Source organism: Mytilus galloprovincialis, chromosome 8 (genome assembly GCF_965363235.1).
Source record: "Mytilus galloprovincialis chromosome 8, xbMytGall1.hap1.1, whole genome shotgun sequence".
Classification (NCBI taxonomy): Eukaryota; Metazoa; Mollusca; class Bivalvia; order Mytilida; family Mytilidae; genus Mytilus; species Mytilus galloprovincialis.
In genome coordinates this window covers 90,134,902-90,158,522 of record NC_134845.1, presented here as the reverse complement: position 1 = coordinate 90,158,522, position 23,621 = coordinate 90,134,902, and the positions used below count along the sequence as shown (strand labels likewise).

Below are 23,621 nucleotides of genomic sequence, written 5' to 3'. Positions count from 1 at the left end.
GTGGTTGCATGTACCTGTAACATTGTGTATAGGTTCATTATGAACTGTTAAAACATGTATATCATTTTATTTTATTCAGGACAATGGGAAACTATGATTAAAGCTGTACAAAACCATTTGTTCGTCACCAATATTGAAAAATGTGACTTTTTTATTGGTCGTGATAAAATTGAATTTCAGAGATTCTAGAAAAATCTACATCAGCTACGTTCTACATCTGAAGGAGGTAACATCTAACATGTCTTTTGTATCCTACAAATACACCAAAACCATTGCACTTTAAGTACAACTGTCATATTCCTGACTTGGTACAAGCACTTCCTTATGTAGAAAATTGTGGATTTAACCTTGGTTTTATAGCTATATAATCATTGCGCTAAATAAAGGCAACAGTAGTAAACCGCTGTTCAAACTCATAAATCCATGGACAAAAAACAAAATCGGGGTAACAAACTAAAACTGAGGGAAACGCATAAATATAAGAGGAGAACAACGACACAACACTACAATGTAACTAACACACACAGAAACGGACCAAGCATCAGACAAAATCCCACGAGAATAACAAATATAACATCAAAACCAAATACATGAATTTGGGATAGACAAGTACCGTGACACGTCTTATCGCAATGTCAATTTACACTCAAAAATAAGAGAAAACAAACGACGCAACGTTAAATTGTAACACACACAGAAACGAACTATAATATAACAATGGCCATATTCCTGACTTGGTACAGGACATTTTTAAAGGAAAAAATGGTGGGTTGAACCTGGTTTTGTGGCATGCCAAACCTCGCACTTTAATGGCAATATTAAATATAACATAGAAATGACAACATAATATTACAGGACTACAATACAAATAAATAGGAAAACGTATTAGACAAAGAAACACATGATTAATGAATAACAAAAAGCATCAGGTTTAAAATTTAATACGCCAAAAACGCGCCTCGTCCACACAAGACTCAACAGTGACGCCTAGATATAAAAGATCGAAAGCGAAAAAAAGTACAAAGTTGTACAGCACTGAAGATCAAAAGTTGAAAAAGGTTGTGTCAAATACGGCTAAGTTTTTATTCTTGGGATAAGAACATCCTTATTATTTAGAACAATTAATGCTATTGCAAACAGTAAATTTTATCGTAGCATTAAATTCCATTATACATGTATTGACAACGATGTGTGAACAAAACAAAAATACATCATGGTTAACATTTGAAAGTAGGGAGACAGAAATCATCACTGTACTATATTATTAATAATTATTCAATAAACAAATAAATCAACCTCACATGAACATAATTATTACAATCACTACAATTATATAATATAGTTGACATAATATTTATACACATGTAACTAGGTGACAGATCTTTGTGAAAACTACACATTGACCAATGAACCAGGAAAATGAAAAAAATGTCGGTGGAACACTAACCGACAAACATGTTCAACCTACAATCGTTTCTTCAACCAAACAATTGCGTTACTGCTTACATTAGAATATTCACGCATCTTCTTTTCCCGATAAAACGATGATATATAGAAAAACCTGACAGCAAGTGTGGCAATAGTGATGATCCCAATATGTAATTTATCTTATAAAAAACGAGTTGATTCTAGAGATCATATGGATATATCCAGATTCATCCTACTTAAATGACGTGAATATCCTACTTTTTTAGTAAAAGAACCAAATGCTGCATAACTAAATGCATTCGCAGAAATAAAAGCATTGTCTTCTACATTTGTCTTGCAGTTGAAATCAGAAAAAATGAAAATCAAGTACATGTATCTTATCTTATAAATGACAATTGCGCCGTCTAACAAAACGTATCTTTAGGATAATGATAAATGATTAATGATTATTGAGGTTAATCATTACGAATCAGTGTTTGTATTTTCCTACCCTTTTTTAATTTCTTGACATGAGCAGAACGACCAAGGCAACTGGAAGAGCAGCAAATGTATACTCTTTCGTATAACTTGAGTATATATATATATATATATAAAAACACGAAAAATGAGAAAGACGTATCAACAAACGACAACTACTGTACATCTGATTCCTGACTTAGGACAGGTGCAAACATATGCAGCGGGACTAAACGTTTTAATGCTACCAAACTTTCTCCCTTTCTTAAAAACAATAGTATAACATGCATGAATACAATTATCATGTCATAAACAAAAACAACTTCTGTATAAAATTCCAATCATCGTAATTATCTATTATCCAATTACTTCAAATGTTTTGATTTATCTCAAAAGAAACATTATATAACCAATTAATTTGGAACTGACAAGGTCAAATTTACTGCATGATAATAAAGATTGTATAACTTGTAAAAAGATTTATTTCAATAAAGATTCAAATACCGTAATGGGGTATTTATATAACATTTATGCATATATAATGTGTAATTATATTCGCCGTGCGACAATGATTGAATGTTATTACGCGAAGTTAATGTCCATTGTATCGTCAGTGCATTCTGACATTTTTATTTCTATTATGGTTGCGGTTTGTGAATTAAGAGATAGCTCTTAAGAAAACGATAACGAGTCATGAACTGTTGATAAACAGTTATACGAAAATCTGCGATAATTTGATTGGCTTATTCAGCATCATGACACGATAATACGACATCTCCATTGGTTTTTTTTTTCGTTGTGTTAGTGATGACATTCAAATTTAAAGATGATGAAAAATATGTCCATGGAAGGAGACATATTTAATTTTGTCAATGATATCATGGATATACAAAACACTAAATTTTTTCACCTGATTTTTTTTTATATCTAAATACGATTTTTTGTTGTGTTCGATGTTAAAGTTTGACACCGAAACATGACATATAGCGTCATTCTTGTATATGTTAAAAATAGATCAATCATTCGGGGATTCTTTTGATTCAATACATAGAGAGTGTTGACTATAAAAATATGAACATGTTGTTCAGTGGTTGTCGATTGGTGATGCCGTTCATATCATGCATAAGTGTTTCTTGGTTTTTTTTATATTTAACATTTTTATTTTTTTTTTTTAATTGTGTTCCACTGGTTATTTTCTCGCTTGGGGTCGGTGTTAGCCAAGCATCCGTGTTGAAGTCTTTTCTCGAACATCTGATTGTTTCATGTTTACACCATTTGACTTGAATGGGCAGTTGTTTAATTGGAACTCATATCACATCTTCTCATTTCTGTGATAACTTTGAATTTATTTTAGCAATGTCATTAGACATTCAAATTGGAACGAACATCAAATAAACTTAGAAAAACAAAAGGAATAAAAACAAAATCAAAAACAAAGATACATCATAATTATTATATTTTGGATGTAACGCGTCTTCTGATTGGCTGACGTCGTTTTGTTTATCAGGTCATAGACATAATTTTGTCATGTGACCATGAAGTCATCAATGTTTTTTCATGATGTATTCCACTTTAAAATGGATTTTAGAATTACATTATAAGAAATGACTGTAACATTTTTTTCTGCTTATTCGAATTAACATAAAACAAAAGGGTGCACACGTTTAAGAACCCGCTAGTGGGCACCGCGAGGTTATTTCTTCATAGAAAAAAGAAATATTACAGTCATTCCTTAAAGAGATGAAAGGTGATATAAACATGAAATACACTCACCGACAGTTTTTGCAGATGCTAAAAAAAAGCATTATTGTTATCGTGACAAATTAAAATAAAATATTTTATTCACAAAATAAGTTATCACCGAAATTACTTATTATATAGTAACACAGTTTAACATTTCATCGTATCTATCATTAAGGCTTTAACTACAAAAACATAGATACTTATATTTGTCCACTGAAAAAATCACTGGATATCGTAAAGTTAACGTCTCAAAACGTTCTTATGATGCAACAAATCATGACTTACCTAAAATTTTCAATTACAAACACGTTTTGCAGGATCTCGTTATTGACGACTCCAAGTCTAAACCTACTGATTGCACTTGTGCTAGTTCCCAATTCACATATAATCATGCTGGCCACATTATTACCGGTGACCTCAACATTGTTAATAACACTTCTTTACGAAATATCGTGAGCCTAAATTCATCAATTGGAAATACAACTTTAAAATTTTGATGGATTCAGTGAGGATTATGCCAGGCAATGGGCTCAGCGCAAGAAGGAAGACGAAGACACTCTTTCCGAATGGATTAAGGCAGTGAGGTCGTTGATACAAATCAAAATTAAGAAACTGAATGGGTCTATCAATGCCCATGCTACGTCAATCTTTAAAGACCCAAATGTTGCAAAACACCTATCCTACCTCCATGACAAATATGTTGTTGTCCCCGCAGATAAAGCCCCAAACAACATCGTGTTTGTGTGTAAAACTCATTACATTAACTGCTTGATAAACGAATTAGGTATTGACAATTTACTTGGATACTCAACATATACCCTCACGACACTTACCAAAGAGGAAATCCTGGATAAACATAGGTCTGTTCTATGTTCCTTTGGAATTTCAACCAAAGATGAAGAACTGGATCTTCCATCACTGTATTGGATACCTAAACTTCATAAGTGTCCTTACAAACAACGGTATATTGCTGGGTCTTCCAAGTGCTCCACAAAACTCTTTCTAAATTATTAACATCTATTTTATCAGCAATCAAAGACGGGCTTCAAAGTTATTGTGAAACTGCATATTCTAGAGGTGGCGTGAATCAGATGTGGATACTTAGAAATTCCAAAGATCTTTTAGAGTACATATAATGTAACTCTCTTCCATCTTGTAACAGTATTAAAACATTTGACTTTTCTACTCTTTACACAAGTTTTCCACATTCCAAACTAAAAGACAAATTGAAAGAGTTGGTATTGCTTTGCTTCATAAACAAGAATGGCCAACGTAGAAACAAGTATCTTGTCTTAGGGAGGGATAAATCCAACTTTGTAAAGGATCACTCTGATTCAAACAAAAAAATCTCTGAAACTGATATTATCAAGATGCTTACTTTCTTGATTGACAAAATATTTGTTACGTTCGGAGGACGTGTTTCACAACAGACTGTCGGCATTCCAATGAGAACAAACTGTGCCCCTCTACTTGCCGACTTGTTTCTTTATTATTATTAGGCTGAATTCATACAGGACCTTCTTAGGAAGAAAGATAAGAAATTAGCAATAAACTTTAACTCTACTATCCACTATATAGATGATGTTCTTTCACTAAATAATTCAAAATTTGGTGACTATGTGGAACTCATCTATTCCATTGAACTAGAGATAAAGGATACTACAGATACAATTAAGTCGGCCTCATATCTTGACTTACATCTAGAACTTGACAATGAGGGTCGGTTGAAAACAAAACTTTACAACAAAAGAGATGATTTCAGCTTTCCAATTCTGAACTTTCCATTTCTAAGTAGCAACATTCCAGTAGCACCTGCATACGGGGTATATATCTCCCAATTGATACGATATTCCCGTACTTGCATTTCCTATCATGATTTCTTGATAGAGGGTTGCTGTTCACAAGGAAGCTATTAAACCAAAAGTTCCAAATGGTAAAGCTGAAATCATCCCTTCGTAAATTTTACGGACGCCATCACGAGTTGGTTGACCGTTATGGAATAACCGTTTCACAAATGATATCGGATATGTTCCTTGCGTCGTAACTACAATCCCCTTCCCTTTCATGAATTTGACCTTCCGAAATAGACTATTTACCGGATTTTTTATCATATAAGAAACACGACGGGTGCCACATATGGAGCAGGATCTGCTTACCCTTCCGGAGCACCTGAGATCACCCCTGGTTTTTGGTGAGGTTCGTGTTGTTTATTCTTTAGTTTTCTATGTTGTGTCATGTGTACTATTGTTTATCTGTTTGTCTTTTTCATTTTTAGCCATGGCGTTGTCAGTTTATTTTAGATTTATGAGTATGGCAGTCCCTTTGATATCTTTCGTCCCTCTTTACCTCCTACACTACTCCATCATAACTTTTTAAAATAAATAAAGTTAAACTAGGTTTGGATATTCTATCTTTTATTCCCTTATTTTACCTATGTTAAACAATATTATCTTCTTTCTAGATCAGCTTTCAAAAAAATTTCAGGATTAGTTTTAAACTCTGTCTATATGTCATGAGCAGAACCAACGAGTATAGGTTATTAGCTGTACTATAATAGAAAGGAAATTCAATATGATATACTAGAAAAGAATATAATTCAATTTTCTATCTATATTGTCTGACTAATTTTTATATTAAGTGGTCAAGGTTTACTGACATGAAATACACATTATTGCTGAACTTGAAAGAGTGTTTTATTATTTTTTTTAATACTCAGCTATGCTTAAGGATGTACTTATGTGAGGTTAGGTGAAAATTAATCAATTTAAAAGTTAAAATTGATACTATAAACTGGCAGAGCATCAATGAAGGATAAAAATCAGCTAAAAATATTGATAGGTCGTGCACCTCCTTTTCGAGATATTGAAGATTTAAAATATGGCAGGAAAAGGTTGACTCGGACTTTTACCTTATATTTGCATTGGTATTATTTGGTCTCAAAACAAAAACAAGAATCTTCTTAAATTTTGGTAAATGGCCTTTCATGAGCTACTTAGTCTTATATGAAAAATTAAATGTGTGTTATGGGGCAAAATAGTTTACATTGTATTGTATGGAAAAACACCAAGGAGTCCGAACATTTGACACAAATTCAAAAACCTCACCTACAATCCCCTTCCCTTTGTGTAAGTACATCTTTAAGTTAGTGCAAAATACATTCGTCAATGTGTATATAGATACAAACTTACAAAAATCGTCCATGTATTTGCCAACTGTAAAATATAACGTGAACATAAGCAAAAAGTCGTTTCTTATTTGTACATAAATAAGGCAGCCAGTTTTGTCTTTTGATTTACATTATTTTTTTGTAATTTTGTGGCCTTTTATAGCTGATAATGCGATATGGGCTTTTTTAATTGCTGAAGGTCGTACGGTGACCTATAGTTCGTTTTTTTTTGTGTCATTTTGTCTCTTGTGGAGAGTTGTCTCCTTGGCAATCATACAACATCTTCTTTTTATACTAAATGTTTAAAAGGTTTTTTTCTCAATAAATACACAAGGAATTCCATAATCCTAATGGAATTGTATGTGGGCATGGCTTGTCATATTACTTTTTGACAAATTATGCTCTTTTTTTAAATGATTATTCGAATAATTTTAACGTTTTTCTTTCTATGTTAAATTCTATCGTGCGTATGCTTATGTTAAGTTTTAAAACAATATCATTTGATATTGCTGTTTTACACATATCCATGTGCTGAGTAAATTTCACGCTTGTTTGCGGGCTTTCTTTTAACGTCTGCACAGAAAGTGCAGAATGCGGCACACAAAGTGCAGAATGAGAATGGTTGCATTAAAGTCCCTCAGAAATATTTACTTTTTTAAGTTAAGTATAAGTATCATTTATTGTTAAAATAGTATGTACAGCAATTATTACATTCAGTTTATTTCACTTAATATGAATTTCAATGTCTCTTTCTTATATCTCTCCTCTCTCTTATATCTTTATATGCTTATTGCAATAGAAGGTTAAAGATAAACTTCTATGAACGTTTGTAGAAAACTCTAATGTTAAATCAAAATTAAAGGTAGCATAGTCAATTTTATGATTTTTTTTCTCAAAATGATAGGTTTTTAATACTGACTTATGAAAGTAAAAAGAATGTATGCTCACCTTGTAGGGTTGTTTCTATAAAACAAATTAAAAAAAAGGGAAATTGAAATTTTTTTTAACAGTAATGAACAGTTGGTTATATTTATTTGATATCTGATTTACTATAGTTTTTCCGAGAAAAAAAAACTTGAAATCATTATACTCCACTGTTTCTCTAGTTGATTTTAGTCCATATTTGATCAATAAAGTGTGTATAAGTTTTCCCTCTAAAACATCATATTTCCCTAATTATTCAACAGATGGTGGTCAGTAAGACCAGATATTAATTTTTGTTCATTTTCGGATATGCCACATATTATCTTGCTAAAATAGAACACCTAGAAAGCATGACAAAGAAAAAACTATGAAGACATAGTATAGTCAAAGATTAAATACACTTACATAGTCATGGTTGAAAAATGATTTTTGTAATAGAATGTTTTAGATATAAACTGAAACTTACTCGGTAAGTCTTTTATTTCTGAAAAACAATAGGGAAGTAATTGTAATAATCTTCTATCATATTCTCTCATTTTTTTTATGTATTTATAACATTTAATTATAATTCACGATTATGAGTGCGTTATCTGTAGCAAGTATCTGCATTTTCTGGTGTTGTAAGAACGTGATATACCAATCATTGCTTCTTTGTTCAAACATGTACATCTCTCCTATCGGTCTGAACTCTTGATTATTTATCCTCACAATTGATGATGTGTTTGTTTATGCTATTTCTTATCGTGTCTTCTGTCAACCCTTTGTTCTAGTATCTTTATGTTTGGCCGTGCTTTTTTTAGTAAGACAATCGTTGTTCTTTATGATTAAATCTTCTTTATACACACCGAAACCATAGCATATCTGAACATTCTTTTCACATTCAAACTAAATAAAACGTTATTCTTACAAACACTGGTCACATTGGTATCTGAACACTGTCTTTGTTGATGGATTTCTGAAATCAGAAGTCTGAAAATATTAACTGATGAAACTGACTCTCTAGGTCTGTTGGGAACATAGCCCTCGACGGGACGGAGTGAAACCCGTACGTATAATGAGACAAAAGATTTAAATCTTTGTCATGTTTGTTGCTAGTAGTCTTTTTTCTGTTCTATTTAGGATGTGCGATGCCGTCTCATTGACAATTACCTCTCATCTCCGTTTAATCACGCATTACTTAATTTTTCGTGTACACTAATTGCTGACAAAAACTTTCATATAAATCGGATAGACTATAAGCACTGCGAGTGTTTCTTTGCATCAAGTGAAGTGAATTGATTTGATTGTAATTGCTTAACGTCTAGTGGCAAATATTCCATGCAAATTAATGCCACTGTGTTAGAAATTCACTTAAGTCTACTTAAACATTAACTGTTATTTGTATTTTTCTGAGAGAAGGAGAGAGAAAAAAACAAGAATGATATAGAATTGCAGACACGCACGTGCTTCACATGTGTTTTCTGAATTAAAACCACTATGCATTTTTAAGCATTCGTGGCTATTTCGACTTAAGTTAGAATAAAGTGGCAGTTATTTCATAGCCTAATTATCTGATCCCGCTTTGACTGTGGTGAACAAAAACCAACATATTACATAGCAAAGCACACTGGTTCCCAAAAAGTGGATAGTATAAGAACAGGTACTTCTGATATTGGCAACAAGGCAAATATTGTCCCCATTATACTTTCATATATCTATTTTATCATTCAAAAGAAACTTCCGTCACGGGTACGGTTCTACCGTCACCCTGTGACGTGGAGCCATTCACTTGATATCAATTCATTACCCATTGTCTTTTACTTTTGCACAAAGTTACAGCTACTCATAGGAACTACATTTTGTCTTAAATATGTACTGATTTCTTGTATATTTTTGTGGCCGGGTCCGAAATAATCTATATACATTTTACTTTCTTGGTGGTGTCAAGCGAAACAAAACATAAAGGAGTTAACGCACACACACACAATTTTGAAAAATTAGCGCAGCTCTACGTCAGTCTTATTTGTTTTCTGCAGACACATACAAATAAGCAAAAACTAAACGAAGAGGAAAACGACCAAACAGAAAAGAAAAGAAAAAAATTCTTCACGGCTTTCTAGATTATTTCTTTTTTTCATATGATTAATAACCGGACTCTTTTTTGAAACTCCGCCACTTGCACGTGAGCAGAAGTGTATATATATCTTAACATTGAGATTCTTCTAAAAATAATACAACAAACAAAAAACAGCAAATTTCAAACCATTCAGTTTTATGTTGTTTACTTGCTGTTTGATTGATGTATACACTGCATCTCCTATGATTCATATGACTGTTTTATGTGTCAACAAGTTGTTGCTTATTCACTATTAACAATGAAGGTATTACACATTTTAAAGCTGATGTTTATCATTTGAAAAATCTATTTCAAGGTTTCCCCCTTTCCTTCAATAAATAATGTATACCAAGTCAAATACAAAAGGTAAACAAAAAGCAAAATACACAAAAAAATCGTTTTCTAGACATAATTCGTAATAATTTAAAACAACGACTCAATATTAAATTAGTCTTTGTCGGGGCTTTTTCGTAATAACAAACAAAGATTTTGCAAAAATTTGATATAGTACACCTTTTTCATTGAATAATCTATGCATTTAAGTTTGCACTGCATGCTATGTTATCAAACCAAAGTCTAGTAACCATATAAAAAAGAAGATGCGGTATGATTGCCAATGAGACAACTGTGCACAAGAGACCAAAATGACACAGACATTAACAACTATAGGTCATTGTACGGCCTTCAACAATCAGCGAAGCCCATACCCCATAGTAAGCTATAAAAGGCCCGATATGACAATGTAAAACAATTCAAACGAGAGAACTAACGGCCTTATTTATGTAAAAAAATGAACGAAAACAAATATGTAACACATAAACAAACGACAACCACTGAATTACAGGCACATACATAAAAAATGTGGCGGGGTTAAACATGTTAGCGGGATCCCAACCCTCCCCCTAACCTGGGACAGTGGTATAACAGTACAACATAAGAACGAACTATAAAAATCAGTTGAAAAAGGCTTAACTCATCAGATGGACAAAAATACGAGTAGACGTGGACGGGTACTTATACATCCCGACACAAAAAGACGTAATGAACAGATCTGAGAGTACTCGCAGTTATTTGACAGCTAGTTCAAAGCCACTAACAACTAATAAAAAAATCATGCATCTAAGACTAAGACATATTTCTATTTTTTGTATCCATGTGATGAGCTTTTTCAACTGATTTTTATAGTTCATTCTCATATTGTACTGTTATACCGCTGTCCCAGGTTATGTGGAAGGTTGGAATTCCGCTGTCATGTTTAACCCCGCCATATTCTGTATGTATGTGCCTGTCCCATGTCAGGAGCCTGTAACGCAGTGGTTGCCGTTCGTTGATGTGTTACATCCTATCATGATTTTCTTGATAGAGGTTGTTTCTCACAAGGAAGCTATTAAACCAAGTGTTATAATAGGTGAAATCATTCCTTCGTTAATTTTACGGACACCATCACGAATTGGTTGACCGTTAAGGAATAACCGTTTCTCAAATGATACCGGATATGTTCAGTACTTTGTAACTACAATCCCCTTCCCTTTCATTAATGTGACCTACCGAATTAGACTATTTACCGGATTTGTTATAATATGAGCAACACAACGGTGCCACATGTGGAGCAGGATCTGCTAACCCTTCAGGAGCACCTGAGATCACCCCTTGTTTTGGTGGGGTTCGTGTTACTTATTCTTTAGTTTTCTATGTTGTGTCATGTGTACTACTGTTTGTCTGTTTGTATTTTTCATTTTTATCCATGGCGTTGTCAGTTTATTTTCGATTTACGAGTGTGACTGTCTCTCTGGTATCCTTCGTCCTTCTTTTTATACATATTTGTTTTTCATTCGTTTTTTGTACATTAATTATGCCGTTAGTTTTCTCGTTTGAATTGTTTTACGTTTGTCTTTTCGATGCCTTTTATAGCTGACTTTGTGGTTACGGCTTTGCTCATGGTAGAAGGCCGTATATAGTGACCTATAGTTGTTTATTTCTGTGTCATTTGGTCTCTTGTGAAGAATTTATTCATTGGCAATCATGCTGTACGTCTTCTTTTTTATATTAAGTTGACAATGTATTAGATTTATAACTACGTATAGACACAAATTAAATATTAAATATGGTAGATTCACAAAAGAGCAAGAAATGGAATATTCTGTATTTTATTGAACCATCGTGATATCGAGAATGAGTTTCATTTTATTTCAAAATGTCCAAAATATGACAATTTAAGAAAATAGTTTACTAAAAGGTATCATTGTGCAAATGCGTCTGCTTTAAATTAGTTCAGTTATTATGAACAAAGAATGTAATTTAGGAAAATAATGGAAATACGCCACATATACATGTATATCAAATTTTCATGACAATCATCTGCATGATTTATACTATGAAGTATTGCCTACGATTATACCGAACTAGTACTGTTATGATATAATATGTGCTGAATTGCTTCTGGTTTAAAATAAACTCAACCGAACAATATTTGTTACAATAAGAATTTAGTAATGGTAATTTATATATTGAAAGATATCTGAAACTACTTGTAGAGGAGAGGATTTGTAAACTGTGTAATTTAGAAGTTGAAGATGAATTTCATTTTATTATTACATGTACCAAACTTGAAAAGCCAAGTGAAGAATTATTTAAAAACATTATTAATTTTATGTTATACCTTTCTATTTTTCAAAGTTAGAGCAATTTAAATTCATAGTAAGCATTAATGGTTTAGATATATGCAAATTATGTATTTTAGGTGTCAACAAGATGTTTTAAAATAAGATGTTTTATACTAATCACTGACTGTATATATAGTCAGAATTATACTGAATTAAAGTATTTTCATTGTTGTGTAATAAGAGAGATAAGTTTACCTGTAAATTTTTTGAAATAACTAAGATAATTTTTAAACTGCAAATTTAAAAAAAAAATGAGTGCTTCATATATATGTTTTGGTATTTTGCATGAAACATGTATTTATATGCTATTTGCTTAGAGTTAATTTTTGGTGCTGCTTTTTATTATTTATTGCATGTTGCATGCCTTGTTTTATTTGTTATTGTATATGTTTTATAGTCGGTGAAAAGCGTATTAGAGCTTATGTTTGTATTGTTTGTCAATATGCCGAATCCAAATAAAGTTTTACTTACTTACTTATATGAATATATATATCATGAACACAGCCGTGCCGAACAGTGCTAATTGTTCTGTTCAATGTTTTGCTTTTAAACAGTGTTTTAATTTAAGTTTTAAATTGAAAAATTACTTGGAAAGATCAAACACATTTTATTTTAGGGTGGCTGGGACAAGAAATCACGTTTTTATTGAAAAACGCCCTTATAATATGTTTATCATATATCCCAGATAGCAAACATGTGTTGGGCCAATATTGGCATTCTGTTGGCAACATTGTTGAGCCAATGTTGGAAAACTATGTTGGGCCAACATCATTTTGCTCATCGGCCCTCAGTTGGCCCAACATGTTGGGTCTTTGTTGGCCCAACATCAGTATGCCAACAAGGTTAACTATTTGCCAACAATCTGTCAATAATGTCAACTATTTGCCAACAGTCTACCAACATCGTCTAGTTTAAAAATTATGTTGGACCAATGTTGGTCGAACAGCACTATGCCAACGATGGCTTCATGCATTTCATGTTATGTATTAAGAAATATTTATCTCTTGTAAATAATGTATATATATTTGCAGGTCTATCTCGGCTGTCAAGTGGAGAGTGTGATATTACACTCGTGTTTTTTTTTTTTTTTTTTTATCTTTATTCAATTCTTCAACATATATATACAACAGATATATTACATATTACACAAAAATATCACAAAGCAATGTTTTAAGTATAATCACATATATATAATCAGCACAATAATTAGATTGAAATTAAATGTAATGACACCTTCGGTTTCTTGTACCAGAATATTATTTTTTAAAAAGTGTTTCTCAAAAACATTTCTCATACATTTTGCATCACACAAATATTCATACAGGTAAGTTATATAATGTTTTACAGTGTATTTAAATAGTCTAATAAGATCAACATTACTGTTTAAATTTTTAAGTAAATTCCTTCTTCTGAAGATACAATATCTCGCTACAGATAACATGAAATTGACAAAACTTACATTTACGCCTTTGATAGATCCAAATAAACCAAACATAAATACCTCTTCATACACTAAATTATCAATTTTGTCAGAATCAACATTATCAAATAAAACTGACAACTTCTGTTGCATAAACAGATGAAATTCTACTAATTCAGAACATAATAGAAATAAATGAGTGATATTTTCTACTTCCTTTTCACATACATCACATACATTGTAATTTATAAGTTTCATAGTCATAAGTTTAGAATTTGTGAAAATACAATAATGTGCTATTTTGAAATCTAGATCCATTAAAATAGATGGTTTCCAATAGAAATTAACGTTTTTCCATACTTTACAAAGATCATTCTCTTCAATCTCAAAAACTTCTGTCCACTTTTTATAGCAAATAGGATGCTGACATAGTTTACTAGTAAGTAATAAATACAGTTCTTTTGTCGAACACATAGAAAACTCTGACAATTTATCTTTGAAAATGACATTAATATTTATAGAGCGAGAAACATTTCTCCTATGAATATTTTTTTTTGTATAATTTCTGTCCATTCCTTAGGCAATACAACTTTTAAAGTATTATATCTTTTAACAATACTGTATTACACTCGTGGCAAATGAGCAGCTGAGTTTAGTTGTTTAATTTAACAACTTGCAGAAACTATACTCAAATTGTATTTATTTTTTTGGGCTGGTTTTAAGTATTTTTTGTTTGTGCATAAAATTATTCAATCATTAAGATAAATACATTTAAATGACTACACAGATTTGAAAATATTAGATAAAGAGAATGAAGAGCACATTTTTTGGTTTGCACTTTGAAATAATATCTAAAAAAAAATTTAAAAATCTGTGGTATAATATGGGGAGATAAGAACTTAGTACGTTGGCATATTGTTGGCACTATGTTGGCTCATATTTCAATATTGTCATGAAATATGAGGCCCCTCATGGGGGGGTCTTAGTAATCACATAATCACCATTTTTTTGCCAATATAATCACATAATCATTAAATATTTGCTTATCTTTAGTAATCAAATAATCATTAACTAAAAATACAGTCCTAGGTAATCAAATAATCATGAAATATTAGGCTTAATAATCAAATAATCATTAAAAAAACGGCCAAGTAATCACATAATCAAAAACCCCATGAGGGCCCTCAAATATCAATGATATGGGTTTTTTTTATAAATATACTGTTTTAAAAACTTTTGAATTATTCAAAATACTAAAAAATTTCTAGCTCTTGGCACAGACGGTTTAAAATAGTCCTATTTGGGAAGACTTTATTTTATGATTTTTTACTAAGTCCTCAATGCCCTTCAAACACAATCTATAGTCTCTATGATAACATAGAATCTTTCAAATAAAGTTCGAATAAAATTGGTTCAGTAGTTTCAGTCAAAAGATCTTACACTGAACCAATGGATAACGTAAGTCAAATATCGTTGGGCAAGCTACTTTAAAAATAACAGTTGGTAAGAAAATGTTAGGCCAACATTGGGCCAATAACACCAAAATGACAGTTGGTGGAAAGTCGTTGGGCCAACAAGGGGCCAATAGTGTCAAAATAACTGTTGGCTGAGTTTTGTTGGGCCAACAAGGGGCCAATAGTGTCAAAACAACTGTTGGCTGAGTTTTGTTGGGCCAACGTCGGTTTCTTGTTGTGCTGCCAACGCCAACTATTTACCAACTGTGCCAACCATCACCAATGTTGGCCCAACAAAGTATTGCTATCTGGGTATACTGCATGGCGGACTATCATGTTAGTCCCAGTCCGTATAACTTGGTAATTTTTTGTTGTCTACGTGTTTGAAAAAATTACTTCAGATCTTTAACAACAAATTGTTGTAGAAATTTAAACATTCTGGAATACACATAAAAGCTGAATGCACAACACATGCATTAACTTGAAAAAATCATCATACATGTACTATATTAATTTATTTACTAAGAAAAATAAGCCATACACGTTATTTGGTTAATTCAATGAACTGAAATTAATCAAGTCATATAGCGAAAACTTCATCGAAGCGTGAATATTATTCATTGAGCATAAAATAATGTGTTTTCTCAAGTGTCACTTCTTGTCACTTCTTGTCACTTCATATATGTATGCTGGTAGTTAGTGTGACCCTCTGAGCGTATTATCATTGCGTTCCTTTCCCCTTACTTGTTCTACCCTAGACACAATAAATTTATCAACATGTCTAAAAAGAGGAACAGCTCTCAGTCAACATTATCGCCGATAAAAAAGAAAATAAACACTTCATCGAGATCACCAAAGCTACACATTACAGTAAGTCAATGGTTTACGTGTACAACTAACGAATATTGGACAACTCGTCCACAAGAGGTCTCGGACCGTCTGTAAATTATGAGAACTCTGAAAAAGTTTAAAGAGTGTTATTTCTCATAAAAATAATACATTTTCTAAAAACAAAAAGATACACTTATGAACCATATAAACTAACGAACAAAAAAATCACCTCACAGCCTAACACAGGACTCCATCTTCCCATTGCCCATATATTACGTACATGGGGGGGGACATATACTTGCCTCCCCATGCTGCTAAAGTTACATTTGCTAAAGAGCAATAAAACACATCTATTTCCATAGAACGTTTATTTCAAAGAGACAGATCTAACATCACATGACAAATGCCTCATCATCATACAAAGGGACATGACTTAACTACAAAACACATACGACCATACAAAACAGATGCATAACATCCCGCCCCCAAAAAGAAAATTTCCCAAATTTTATCAAAATGGTGTTTTATCCATATACAATTTCAAGAAGAAGAAAAATTGAAATATAATAAATTCAAACTATATAATCACTTCCGTATATTAGGCCGAGAAAAAAAAGATCCGTGTTTCCGGTAACCCGACCGACCCTGTTTTTTAGCCCCGACCCTAACTTTTTTATTGGATCTTCCAAAAAAAAAAAAAAAAAAATTATCAACCAACCCTGTTTTTGACACAGGCTTCTGATAGATGACATAATATTTTTTTCTCTCTTGCTTCCTCTTGCATAGAAAGCCAGTAAAACATTTTATTAATGTCAAAAGGTATTCCAAATAGGTTAAAATCCAAGAAATTTGCACAGCAGGTGCTTCAAAAACATTGCAAATGGCACACTTCCAGTTTTTGAAACTAATTACGGATCCGGACTTGGAAAAAACATGATAATTTTCCGGATTTCATTTACGATGTCAAAAAAAAAAAAAAAAAAAAAAAAAAAGAATTCCGACCTACCGACCCAATTTTTCAAAATGATGTTACCGGAAACACATATCTTTTTTTTTTAGGCCTTAAGACTGAAATATTTGTGGCTGACCAGTTCTCAATCTAGCATCCATACACACCAGTATCAACAATGCAGAAAAAAATCCGAACGTCTGGCATCTCCATCTCCCCCTTTGGACCTTCTGCACGCATTACGTTCATTCAACATAAAAAAAATATGCATTTGATACATTTACTCAATCTACTAAATGGAAAATACTAGAATATTGTCACAAATGTAGCTGTATACAACAAATTGATAGATAATCATCTAATGCCTGTTACAAAATGTATTCCAAATAAATATGACGTCTTGAAAGGGTAATATATTTGTTAGCTTTGAGGCCTTACATGGACACCAAAGGCGTCAAAGCAAACACATATATTTAAATTTATAGCCTTTCAAGACGTTATAACTACATTGTATTTGGACTAAGTGCCTGTGTGTCATCGAACTCGCCCCTGTTTTGATTAAGGGTTAAATGCTAGTTAAGTCCAAATAATTATTACGTTTTAAAAGGCTACTTTATTTTATAATAAAAGCATCAAAGCAAAAAAATATACACTATTCTTTCAAGACGTCAAAATTCAGGTTATTATTTGAACTACATGACTTTTTTATAGTATATATGTTTATAATTATAGCCCGAAACCGGGTCCGTTTATTATGACGTAAAATGTTTCGAAGGCGAATTAAACTAATTTGAATTAGTTAATGTGAATCAAATTCGAATTACTCGGAACTCAGCATTAGTTTACAAAATGTTATGCTCTTTGCTCATAAGAACTAACTATAAACATGATAAAAATAAGTAAAAAAAGGCTCAACTCATTGGATGGCTACAAATACAATACATCTAACAATAACACAAAGTGGACATGACTGGGTACTTGTACATCCCAACAACAAAATAGACACTAAGTACAGATATGAGAGTATTCACAGTGATTGAAAGCTCATTCAAAGCCAATAACAACTAATAAAACAAATAATGGATTCTAATTACCAAATTAAAATTATCAAAGAAATTTGTGATTTGTGTTTTTAAACCCATCAGAAAATGTTTAAACTAAGAAAGCCACCATTTTGTATTTTCTTGTATGTAATTTCTCAAAAAATAAAAAGATAAAAATAATACATGTAATAAGACATTTAAGAGAGTCACTTTTTGTGACTCAAAATATTATTTTTATAAATATATATCATGAATATAAAAACCATTCAGAAAGGTACAAAAAGTATATGTCTAGTGTTGATGTTTGACTTCAGCAATGTTCAGGAGTGTACCTATTATTAATTTATTAAACTTCACCTTACAATGCCTTATTTGTATTGGTTGGAGGAGAGGGTGATAGTTTACCCTATCACATTGATGAGCAGGTGACAATTTATTTGAAATGTCAAGAACCCGCCCGTCCAACCAATAAAAAATAGACAATTTAAATGTGTAGAATTTTTATACGACCTCAAAAATTGAAAATTTTTTGGTCGTATATTGGTATCACGTTGGCGTCGTAGTCTGCGTTTTCATCGTCGCCGTCGTCGTCGTAGTCCGAAGACTTTTGGTTTTCGCACTATAACTTTAGTACAAGTAAATAGAAATCTATGAAATTTAAACACAAGGTTTATGACCATAAAAGGAAGGTTGGGATTGATTTTGGGAGTTTAGGTCCCAACAGTTTAGGAATAAGGGGCCCAAAGGGTCCAAAATTAAACTTTGTTTGATTTGATCAAAAATTGTATAATTGGGGTTCTTTGATATGCCGAATCTAACTGTGTATGTAGATTCTTAATTTTTGGTCCTGTTTTCAAATTGGTCTACATTAAGGTCCAAAGGGTCCAAAATTAAACTTAGTTTGATTTTAACAAAAAATGAATTCTTGGGCATCTTTGATATGCTGAATCTTAAAATGTACTTAGATTTTTGATTATTGGCCCAGTTTTCAAGTTGGTCCAAATCGGGGTCCAAAATTAAACTTTGTTTGATTTCATCAAAAATTGAATAATTTGGGTTCTTTGATATGCCAAATCTAACTGCATATGTAGATTCTTAATTTTTGGTCCCGTTTTCAAATTGGTCTACATTTAAGTCCAAAGGTTCCAAAATTAAACTAAGTTTGATTTTAACAAAAATTGAATTCTTGGGCTTCTTTGATTTTCTGAATCTTAACATGTACTTAGATTTTTGATTATGGGCCCAGTTTTCAAGTTGGTCCAAATCAGGATCCAAAATTATTATATTAAGTATGGTGCAATAGCAAGAAATTTTCAATTGCACAGTATTCAGCAATAGCAAGAAATCTCCAATTGCACAGTATTGTGCAATAGCAAGAAATTTTCATTTGCACAGTATTGTGCAATAGCAAGAAATTTTCAATTGCACAGTATTGTGCAATAGCAAGTATTTTCAATTGCACAGTATTGCGCAATAGCAAGAAATATCTAATTGCACAATATTGCACAATAGCAAGAAATTTTCAATTTGAGTTATCTTTCTTTGTCCAGAATATTAGTTGAATCAACTTAAATCATTGTTTTATACAATATACAATGTATATTCACTTTTACTACCAACTGATAAATTAAAACAATCTTTACCATTCAGTGATAACAAGCACTTTTTTACATGTTAATATTTTATGTTGTATTTAAATGAGTAGTTATTGTTGCAAACTCCATTAGAAATTTGAATTGAGATCAGTTTTGGAATAAGGGAAAGGGGGATGTGAAAAAAAATTGGGGGGGGGGGGGGGGGGTAATTTTTCTAATATCAGATTTCATAAATAAAAAGAAAAGTTCTTCAAACATTTTTTTGAGAGGATTAATATTCAACAGCATAGTGAATTGCTCAAAGGCAAAAAACTAATTTTAAGTTTATAAGACCTCATTCATTCTGTGTCAGAAACCTATGCTGTGTCAACTATTTAATCACAATCCAAATTTAGAGCTGAATCCAGCTTGAATGTTGTGTCCATACTTGCCCCAACCGTTCAGGGTTCAACCTCTGCGGTCGTATAAAGCTACGCCCTGCGTAGCATCTGGTTATTTTTCATTTGATTTGCATTCAACTTGTGTGAATCAAGGTTTACACCAAATCTTCATATACTGTTTCCAGGACTAGGTCTGCAATGCATTTTGTTTAACCTTGGTCTTTTGGACATGTTGATGTCTTACATTTTATAATGCTACAGTACACACAGAGAGGATGTAATCTGATACTCCCAACACTGATTTGGGTGTAACACAGTGTCACACTGTAAAACACAGATTTCTCTCCCAAATCACCAAGTCATTACTCCCATCTGGGAGGGTTTTATGACCTGTTGATTGCAGTTTAAAGGAATAAAAATCAACAAAACATGACTGCATGGTCTTACAGTGACATGTAATATCATGTACAGGTCAACATTGCTTATCACTTCTTCCTATTTCAATTATTTTACGGAAATTGATGAGACTGTCATCAAAGTGAGAGGGTTAGCGCTATAAAACCAGGTTTAATCCACCATTTTCTACATTTAAAAATGCCTGTACCAAGTCAGGAATATGACAGTTCTTGTCCATTCGTTTTTGATGCGTTTTGTTATTTGATTTTGCCATGTGATTATGGACTTTCCGAATTGATTTTCCTCTAAGTTCAGTATTTTTGTGATTTTACTTTTTTTCATATTCAGTTTTATTTTTGAAAGCTATGAAAAGGTAAATGAAATGATTTAAAAAAAAATTATACACATATATATTTTATTGATATTTGTCCTTGTTAGATTGGAAAATTATTTACATTCTTTCATTATGTCGTACTATGTAATCAACAATGGCAACTTTATCATGTTTATATTTACAATAATCATGATAATGCTGAATATAAGTTTGATAAGTAAAGTTGTGCAGGATTCTTTTATAAAAACAGATTATATATCTCTAATTAAATTTAACAAGATTTGGAGAGTGTTGCTGGAGTTTCTTGGTGTGACATCAAGTTTTTACATTGTGTTTGGAGTATGAGAATTAGTACTCTGTGTGTACTGTATAACTGTATAAATATTATGTATTATTGACTATTTTGTTCACGATTTTTTTTTTTAATTATAATATGGGTTAAACATTTATTTTTTTTTATATTTTTTAGCCTAGCATCACAGAGCCGTGTGTGGTACTTTCAACATATGAGAATGCTGTATCTCATATGGAAATAATTGGTGAAGAAAATGCAGGTTGTCCAGTGACTGTTCATTTCTTCACAAGAAATCTTCAAGATGTGTATCAAAAGAACATAGACAGAGATTCATATACTATCAATAATATGACATTCCCACTTTCAATTAATGGACAGGAAAATCAAATCATTCATGAAATGAATTTGAAATTACCACTTACAGGAACATTGAAAGAAGTAATGGAATTGACAGATGTGTGTTTTGACTCCTTATCTAAACTCAGATGGTTTCCGAAAGCAAGAAATAAAGATGGACATTGGAAAATAATTGAAGGTATGCATTAAATGTATGATACAATATTTGTCCAACCATTTATCAATTGTCAATCAGTCAGCTGTCAACATGTCAACTTCAAAAGACAACAGCTTTGGAAAGAAGGCTTGGGAATTTTTCCTGAATTTAATATTCATTAACAACTCTAATCATCAGACAGCAGTCAACATTTTTAAGTAACATGATCTTCTTTACACTTAGAAGGATCAACTGCAAGGTCATGTACTAAATCTACAAATTAATCAAGTTTATTCATATTTCAACTAAAGTTCAAAAAGTAACAGGCCCATTGAGCAAAAGTTAATTTCTGCATGTTGTATAAAGTTGTTTTCTTGTGGAACAGTTTTGTTAAACCAATAAAAAAAGCTTGTGAGAAAAATATCAAGCGAAGTGTTCTCATGTTTACTTATAAAATTAACTTGTTTTAATGATTTTAAAAATTACTTTAAAAATTGATCCTGAAATCACTTGTATAAGTAGTACCCTTGACACATGATTTAAAGTTAATTTAAGCTAATTGTTTTCTAAAATAATTAATCAATAAAGAATCATGTTGTAAGTTAATAAATAAATGTCTAAAGAATAAAGATTTATTAAATGTACCATACTTTTATTTCCAGAGCCGGCTCCAATTCAGTTGCCTAACGAAAACAGTTTACTTGATACAACAATGGGATGTCTTCTCCAACAGATGAGTGAAAGCATTCAAACTGCTTATGTGAATGGAATGTCTCATCGTCAAGCTGTACAAGCTTGGAACAAAGTATTATCTTTAATATGGCTACATCCTTTAGAACAAGGAAAACGAAGACAATGTATTGTAGGGGAAGGAAAACACCTCATAGACTTCTATAGCTGTAAATTGAGATACAGTATTCGATCAAATAAAGGTTGTAACCAACATTTTGACAATTTTGATTCAGATGTCAAATATGGTGAAAATGCAATGACTAATCAGTATACACAGGCAGTTCATCAGCATGATCAGGATGTGTATGAGAAGTGTAAAAGTTCACTGCCAAAAATTGTTTCTAAAAGTCCTGACTTAGTAATCTGGGATGAAGATTGCACAAAGGTTCCTAAATGCATATGTGTTGTAGAAATTAAATCAGAATTAGAAAAGTATCATCAACACAGGACAGAACGACAGGTGGTTGAAAACATGCTTTGTCATTTACATTTCCAGTCTAAAATACTTGGTGTTCTTGTATTGTCATCAGGTTTCAAGTTGTACAAGGCAGTAAAAAATAAGAGTACAAAAAGAATAAGAATAATTCAAAGCCAATTTTCTATTGTGGATGATTCTAAAGAAGATAATTTTAGGACTGATATTTTCAAAAAGTTCATCCATCACTTGGTTGCAGCTTGTGAAGACATTAGCAACGATAATGCCATATTTTAAGAAACACTATTTCTGTAAAATTAAGGTATTGAGTGTAAAAAGCTGCAAATAATTAAAAATCAAATGTAATTGTTTACCCAGATGTTGTTTATGCTTCATCCAGGAATGTAAGAGAACCCATTTATATTCTTCCACATACATAATATATATACATGATATAAAAACAAAATGTATATCCAACTTCATCTTCAGTTTGATCAATTTATACATTTTGGTTTTACCAACTTAATAAAAATATCAATGTTATACATGTTTTCTTCTATTATGATTATCCTGCCTTGGCTCAGTTTGAAAGCAGGACTTAAATATGCTGTTTCAGCATCGGCGGCACTTTCAACAATTGGTATGCAGTTATATATATAAGCCTTCAGAAACTAGTGTTTATTTACATTTTTTAGTGGTTATGCTTAGGTCAGTTTAAAAGAAATTACTAGTGGAAGTCAAAGATATATATATTATATGCAGATGAATTATCATCGAAACATCTCATTTCCGTGCAGTATTTGTTGGCA

General features: G+C 31.8%; 1 protein-coding gene across 1 annotated transcript; it reads left to right on the top strand.

The window, feature by feature from the left end:
• The first annotated feature begins 16,084 nt into the window (after nt 1-16,084).
• On the top strand, nt 16,085-23,141 carry LOC143043820 (uncharacterized). The gene is made up of 4 exons (XM_076215998.1): nt 16,085-16,219; nt 21,347-21,707; nt 22,328-22,829; nt 23,135-23,141. Exons 1-4 carry the CDS (start codon nt 16,127-16,129, stop codon nt 23,139-23,141), a joined length of 963 nt encoding a protein of 320 aa, XP_076072113.1. The 5' UTR covers nt 16,085-16,126.
• Nucleotides 23,142-23,621: the final 480 nt, after the last annotated feature.